The sequence below is a fragment of the Pygoscelis adeliae genome, unplaced genomic scaffold (assembly GCF_000699105.1).
Source record: "Pygoscelis adeliae isolate BGI_AS28 unplaced genomic scaffold, ASM69910v1 Scaffold282, whole genome shotgun sequence".
NCBI classification, from domain to species: Eukaryota; Metazoa; Chordata; class Aves; order Sphenisciformes; family Spheniscidae; genus Pygoscelis; species Pygoscelis adeliae.
Genome location: NW_008824352.1, coordinates 3,328,867 through 3,336,086, shown reverse-complemented (window position 1 = coordinate 3,336,086; position 7,220 = coordinate 3,328,867). Strand labels below are relative to the sequence as shown.

General features: G+C 51.0%; 1 protein-coding gene across 2 annotated transcripts in view; it reads right to left on the bottom strand.

The window, feature by feature from the left end:
* Positions 1-5,481: 5,481 nt before the first annotated feature.
* The window catches only part of CAMKK1 (calcium/calmodulin-dependent protein kinase kinase 1, alpha), a 63,689-nt gene continuing 61,950 nt past the window's right edge, over positions 5,482-7,220 (bottom strand). For both annotated transcript variants that reach the window (XM_009319282.1, XM_009319284.1), the window contains one exon: positions 5,482-5,554. In XM_009319282.1, coding sequence (XP_009317557.1) covers positions 5,482-5,554 — 73 coding nt within the window. The remainder of the gene's footprint in view (positions 5,555-7,220) is intronic.

The following is a 7,220-nucleotide window of genomic DNA, read 5'->3' as shown; positions in this document are numbered from 1 at the left end:
CAAAGGATAACTTGCAATCAGGCAACAGCTCCTCACGCACCCGATTGCGCTGCTTGCTGTAAAAAAGCCTAAAGCACCAGCTACGGGACGTTGCTCGCTGCAGCTGGCAGGGGATGAGGGGCTCTGAGCACGAGCAAGGGCAGCCAGGACCCTTAGAGACAGCCTGCGTCTCTAAGGGGCTGGGACAAAACCCCTGGGCTGGGCAGGATGAAACTCCTGGTTTTCTCGGGCAAGATATGAGAGAGAAAGCACCGAGCCGGAGAGAGCAAATGAGCTCCCCCAGCCACACACCACAGAAATGGAGAAAAACCTCCTTCAGCCCCCGCCGCAGTGCTGCTGGTGGCTTCAGGATACAGAGCTGTGCTGAAGGGACATAAAATTCCTCCCACCAGCTCCCCCCTGCAAGTCTGGCAATAAATTAGGAATTAAGCCCTGTCCTGGGAGTCATTTCATTGAGCTGCAATTTGTTTTGCATGGAGCAGCTACGCCATCCCCTCGCCGGGCTCCCTTTGGATGCGGCCGTACACAAAATCAGCTTCCCCGCGACCAACCCTGACTCTGCCCGACCACCGCCTGCTCCTGCCTTCCCCGTTTTATTCCCCAGGGATATTTTCCAGGGCAGCATTTGTCAAACCACTCTCCCTAGGACCCCCAAACACCGGAGCTTGGGTTAGCAATGCCACACTGCAAGGAGCTGGGGGTGTATTTAGCCTCAGCAGGTTTTGCACAGTTTTGCTTGCCTTGGGGGCCGAATTCTGGCACGTAGCAGGGGAGATGAAGACCTGCCAAAGGGGACAGGCAGGCACAGAACGGGGCACAGTGGCAGGAGCGTGCTGGGCTCGTCAGAGACACTGTACTTATCAGGTGTCCCCCCCCATGGTGGTTCACAGGGGACACGCAAGGAGAAGATACCTAAAGCTGCCACATTTTCCAGCTCCAGCCCCCCCCACCTCTCCCTGCAGCAGGGAAGAGGCAGCAGCCCGTGCTGGTGCCCGAGGCAGGCCGCAGCCGCCCAGCCGGACCCGCTGCCATCGCAGGGCATGGCCGCACCTGCAAGCCTGCAACCAAACTGCACCGCTCCCTCGGCACGAATCTCCAGGTGCACTTTCAGCTTTGAAACTCAAAAGATTTCTCTAACCTGCAAGATGCAAAAAGTGAACCACCATTTGGACAGGAGATGTTGGCCCCAGATATAACACGAGTAAGATGCATAACTGATGCCACCACGACCAGCAAAGGACAGGCCTGACTTATCCACCCTCGAAATGATGATAAAGAAAACAGCAGCTGCCCACGCTGCGATTTCTCACAGATACTTCACTGGGAACCCTGCCCAAAGCAGAGCCCCTGCACGGGCACAGCTGCAGGAGGCAGCTTTATAAATGTCATGGGTGGTTCTCCATGCATCCATTCGCATGCTGCAATACATCATTAAAGAGCTGAAAACCTCATTTATTTGCAAATGTGACATTCATAGCAATGTATTCCTGCCCGAAGGGTTAAAGGCATTCACTGCAGTATTCCTCCATGCCAGACAGGAGAGACTAAGCCAGGATTTTTACTTAGCACTACCTCCCAAACCGGAGGCCTAGAGGTATTAATTGAGCAAGACAGAGAGAACTCTACCTCCCGGAGATCAGAAAGATGTGCGATTTCGCCAAAAGAGAAATAAATCTCCTTCAAGATCTCTCAATCCAGGCCCATCCCTGAGCTGGAGAAGCCAACCAGGGCAGAGCAAAGCCAACCGTGCCGTCACGCAGTGGGGGAAAGAGGAGCCCTCCCGGGACGCAGAGCCCAGCGAACGCAGTTCAGAGCATCCCGGTATCTCTTCTCACAAGATGCCCATGCTCCAGGAACAGCACAGGCAAGCGAGGATTTGAAGGGGAAAAATACAGAGCATGTGCAAAAGCATCAGAGCGTGCCTAAGCCAGCTCTTCTCACTGCTTGGAGGAGCCCTGCCACGCCAAACCCCATCCCCTCATTCACAGAGAGAAGCAAGGCAAGTATTTAGCCATCCAGCTAAAGAGAATGACTTTCCTGAATGGATAAAAAGGTTGGCTTGCCGGAGATGTTTATTTTTAAATAAATACTCTCTCTTTAGTCTCTTCCCTTCTTTAGAGCAGAAATAGCGTTGCTCCGAGCTGCCCTCACGTGCACATAAACAAGCAAGGATTTCAGTTCAGCTAAATGAGAAGTAGAGCGTATTTTTGCAGGAGTCCTACACCAAGCCTTTGAATAAATCTGAGTGTTTTTCTTGCTGCTAGTGCACCTCTGTCATTCCATTTCATGCAAGTTTTCAGGCTGCTGTCTGCGACGCGACACGCATGGTTTCTGGAGGTATAAGGGAAAGACCGACAAGGCTGGCAGATTTGCTGGAGGAACAAGGTATGACACAAGCTCAGCTGTACAATTCTGGTTGCTCCCTGGACCTCCAGAAGGATTTCCTTCAGCAAAAAGGGCAAATTTTTTCAAAGCAGATTTTGGGATAATCATAAAAAACACCCATTCCCCTCCAAAACTGAAGCGACACTCTAGCTATTACTAAAGGAACATGACATAGAGCTAATTTGTAAATGATCATTTGTTTGGTTGCATTAATTGAGGCTGGGAGCAGCTCTCCTGCAGCCTTGCCCCGCTAGCTCCCACCCCCTTGGGCATTACTAGAATAACCCCATCAACTGGCTGGATTAGCAAAGTGTCTTTCCATCCCTAAATTATTCTTACCATGTATTAAAAATACAATAAATAACCCCGCTTTTGCAGTCTTAGAGCTCTTTGAGCACCACCCCAGTATTGCTTAGACCTCAAAAGAGCCATGGGGAGAAGGATTACCGGTACTGCCTTTTTTCCCCAGGGGTAGGGTGACTTCCTGAGACATCCTTGTCCCGAGGTCACCCCTCTGCGCAGGCTAGGGGCTCACTCGGCATCGCAGCTGTCCTCCCCGCTGCCGGCACCCTGGTCCTGCTGCAGCAGAGCTCCACCACAGCCAGCCCCAGGGACACCAGCTGGAGAGAGCCCATTTTTACGCAAACCGGAGGACAGTTTGCTCCTCCCATTTCCCCGGGGCCGCTCAGCTCAGCCTCTGGTGTGCAGCAGGACCTGGTGGTACCCCAGCGCTTTGTCCCCAGCACAGAACAGTGTGCCCCAGGAGCAGGCCAGCCGCTTGCATCCACTCCCCATGCAGAGACCATTCCCACCTGGCCAGTCCCTCCTCTCGCATTTGCAGAGCTCCCCCCTGCGCTCTCAGCCTTGCCAAGTCCCCATCTCCACTTTCACTCCCTTCCATCAGGTGCTTGAACCTTCCTTACAAGGCAGTGGGGTCCGAGCACGCGCTCAAGCGTGCCAACCCGTGGGATGTTATCGCGGCGTGCAGCCAAAGCAGAACCACAGGCCCTCAGAGGGTGCTGAGCGCACAGTTGGTGCAGGCAGACACACAAACGCAGGCAGGATTTACCATCTGGACGCGAGCGATGCAGAGCACAGGCCCACAGCAGTAACCTTTACAGGATATAATCCCTTTGCCTGCTTTAAAAATTAAAGGTCCCCTTAATAAAATACATTCGCTGCAATGCTATTTCCCAATTTGCCACTATTTACAACGTTTGCTGCAATGCTATTTCCCAATTTGCCACTATTTACAGGCGTGACGTGGGGTGGAGCCCAGGCTGGCGACTGCTTCTGGGTGTCCCACCGAGGTGGCCGAAGACGAGCGAGGGGAGGCGGCAGGCTGGGGATGGGGAGCAGAAGGCACCGGCAGCAAAGCCCAGTTAGAAAAATGTTGTGGACCACCAAACTTGATTGCAACAAACAGAACGGGAACACCAGTATACCAGTCGCTACCAACAATCCTCGTACACGTTATCCCCTCGCACAAAAAATTAGGGGACAAAGTCCCAAGCCCTCAGGATTAACCTAAAAAAAAGACAGTAAGATGATTATGTAGGAACCAAATTTAATTGTGTCCTTTATGTAAGCACTATAAAATAAGAATCCAATCCCATTGGCTTCCCAGGGGCATGTTCAGACCCCGTAAAGCGCAAGGGAAAATATTGACATATATTTTGACGGACTGATATCACTGGTTTTTACTCTCGGAGTGCAAGAGTGAAATTCCCGATTATACACGCAGTCCGTACAGTCAACAGCCACTGAAATAGCTGCATTTGCCCTTTCAAATGCAACCTCTCACCTGTTGTCAAACTGTAGAGATGAAGCTTCTAATCCCAAGTTTAGAAGCAATCTATGGATAAAATAGCAGCATCAGCACGTGCATAAAAATTACAGTCTTAAAATAAAATTAAAGCCTTAAAAAACCAAAAGATCAAGTTTTGATCTCATTTGTGTTCTGCAGCTTTCCTTAGTCTAAAAACCCTCCACCAACATTTTCCATCCCAGGGAGTTCTCCCAGTTTGGGTCATTTATCAGGAAATTAGAGTTTAAAAGCATCAGGTACATAATTTTAAAGGAGCTAAGCGATGAGTGAGGGAAAGAAGTCACCCTTACATAAAATAAACCCCAAACCCGCCACTTCTTTTCAGCTTTGAGAACAACGTCTGTGCGCGCAGGACGGGGTGCAGCTGATGGAGTGCAATCCCAGCTCTTTGGGAAGAGGACACTCGGCCAGCTGATGTCCTAGGTGCACTAAGCCTTTCCGTGTAACAGCATATCCCAACGCTCCAGATCTCTACGACCTTCAAAGGCTCATCGCACTTTACAGGGAATACCGCGTAGTTGTTCTATTTTACGACTGCCCTGACTAAAGCCATCAGTGCTGGCAGGATTACACTGTGCAAAACTGAGCGATAAGAAGAGAAGGAAAAAAAGAGAAAGAAAGGCATAGAGAGTGACAGTGCTCACTCCAAAAGGAAGATCTCATCCTCATTTAACCGATATCCATAGAAATTTTGCTATTAACTCCAACAGGAGCAGGACTGTGTCCTGGTATACAGAAGTGCTTTACCTGTGCATTAAATAAAACAGTTGCCCTCTGATATAAGACCTGGCTCCAATGTCTTCCCCCCCCCCAGATGCTTGAAATAGAGAATGCAAAAAAGCAAGAAAAAAGTCTCCGGGGCAAACAACCCATGAGACAACATTTGGTTTGCTGCGTTACAAATAAACCCACATTCATCGGCCAAAACACCCAACTACAAAGCCCACACGTGAAGCACAAGTCGAGAGCAAGGCACACACGGAGGAATGCACGGACACCTCGCATGAGGAACGCAGCCGCCCACGAGGCCGAGCCAGCCCTCTGCCAGCCGCGCCGCCCGGGGACTCGCTCTTCTCCTTATTGCTGCTCTGTTCCTCCTTTCTGATTTTCTGGGTTGGTCCATTTTGTGGGTTTTTGTGTTTGTTTTTTTTTTTTTTTGCTTTGCAGGCCCCGGACTTGGCGATGAGGGCAGATGTGTGCTAGACAACACCACGATGGGTACAACAGCAGCAGCATGTGAGTGACCAGCCTGTGACAGCCAGGCAGCTTCAGGACGTAGCTTCATCTTCACACACATCGGGCAGCTCCGGGTCCCTGCCTCCTTCTCTGCTCCCTTGTTTTCTGCATGAATGGCAAGGAAATAAAGAGATTACAGGCATGTAGCAACGCAAGAAATAAAGCAGGGGGTGCTTTTTCCAAGAGGCAACCCAAGTCAATAACATCAATATTAAGAGGGAATAACAAAGAACCAGCCTGTTGTGCTGGTACCACATAAACAGCTCAGCAATATCCCAGCTCGATGCACTGCCATGCAACTTGTGCCTATACACCTGCTTGGTCTCTGCGGGCCAAAGACTAAGCTTTGCACTTCCCTGAGTGCCCTTCTCCCAGCTGCAGCATCACGAGGAGGTATCTGGTTCTTAGAGAAAGTCTTGCAGACCAGCAGCAATGTTTCTGAATTATCTAGTTTGTATTTGGGGAGTTCTGGTTTGCTTTTCTTTAATCTGTTTTTTTGTTTGTTTGTTTTTTTTTTTAAAGATCAGAGTGATGGCTTAAACCATAACTGCTTCTGCAAAGTTCTGCTGTAAAAGGCAATAAAAATGGAATGCTTCTACCAGAACCCAGTTTTCCTTACGCAACAGCTGTTTGATTTCAGTTTCTGCAAGTTTGGTCCCCAAAATCGCTCAGCGCATGAGAGCAGCAGTCCCTAAAACACAGCCAACGTAACTTACTTACATCGGACATACGCCATGACAGCTTCAAGCCTGTTTCCCCGCTCTTAATTTTCAGTGTCTTCCTATGTAGGAGGCTTGAGCTTTGCTGTGGTGGGATGGGACAGAGGTGGGACAGGACACCTTACCTCTGCCAGCAGGGAAGCAGGCTCAGAGCTGCTTAGGGCATCACTCTGAAGCATGAACAGAGACATTTAGGCTGATGGAGCATTTTGCTGGCTCGGGGTGGGGGGCTTTTATGGGCTCTAAGCCGAGCCAGGCAGTCTGGCAAAGCCTCAGCCATGCTGGCAGCCACATCAACCACAGGCCCAGTAGCACTGCTGGATGCTGTGCGGTGGGGTACACACTGCCACAGCTTCCCTGGGATGCAACAGCCACAGCACACGGTGGCTGCTGTCTCTGGCCCATGAGCCCATGGGCAGCCCAAGCCCTGCTGCCGGCTGATTTCACTCCAGCGCAGGCAGCGTGTCTGTGCCACTGGCTCTGCTGGGGCAAAGCCAGCTCCAGCACCCCAGGGCATCCTTGAGGAGTAACACCTCCACCCAGCCCACCCATCCGCAAGACAGCCCGTGACTCAAGTTTGACCAAAGCTGTCACTGCTCTAGCCTGAAGGGAGAAAACACGACACCTCCAGGTACCATCCACATCACCCCAGAGCAGAGACCTATGGCAGGCAGATGACTTGCACCTAAAATGCCTGTTGCTCCATCAGGAAGATGTGAAGATATCCACAGCGTAAAGGAGATGACACACCCAAGCAGCCGTGTGTCCCAGGGTGTCCAGCCTCGCTCATGCCAGCCTGGCCACAGGAGAATCAATCTGTGTGGACAAGCCAACTCAGCGGTGGAGAGTCAGTGCTTCTCCACGTGCCTGGAGCAGCGTTTGGGAAGTGTGGGTTTGAGGCTCCGGGGTTACTGTCTGGCTGGGAATGACACTGAAAGTATGCATAGGGCTGTGCCAATTTTCAAAGAAACCAGAAACAATCAAAATCACATTCCCTTCTTCCTCTGCTCCAGCAAAGCCCTGCGATAAACCTGACCTTGAATCCATTTCCT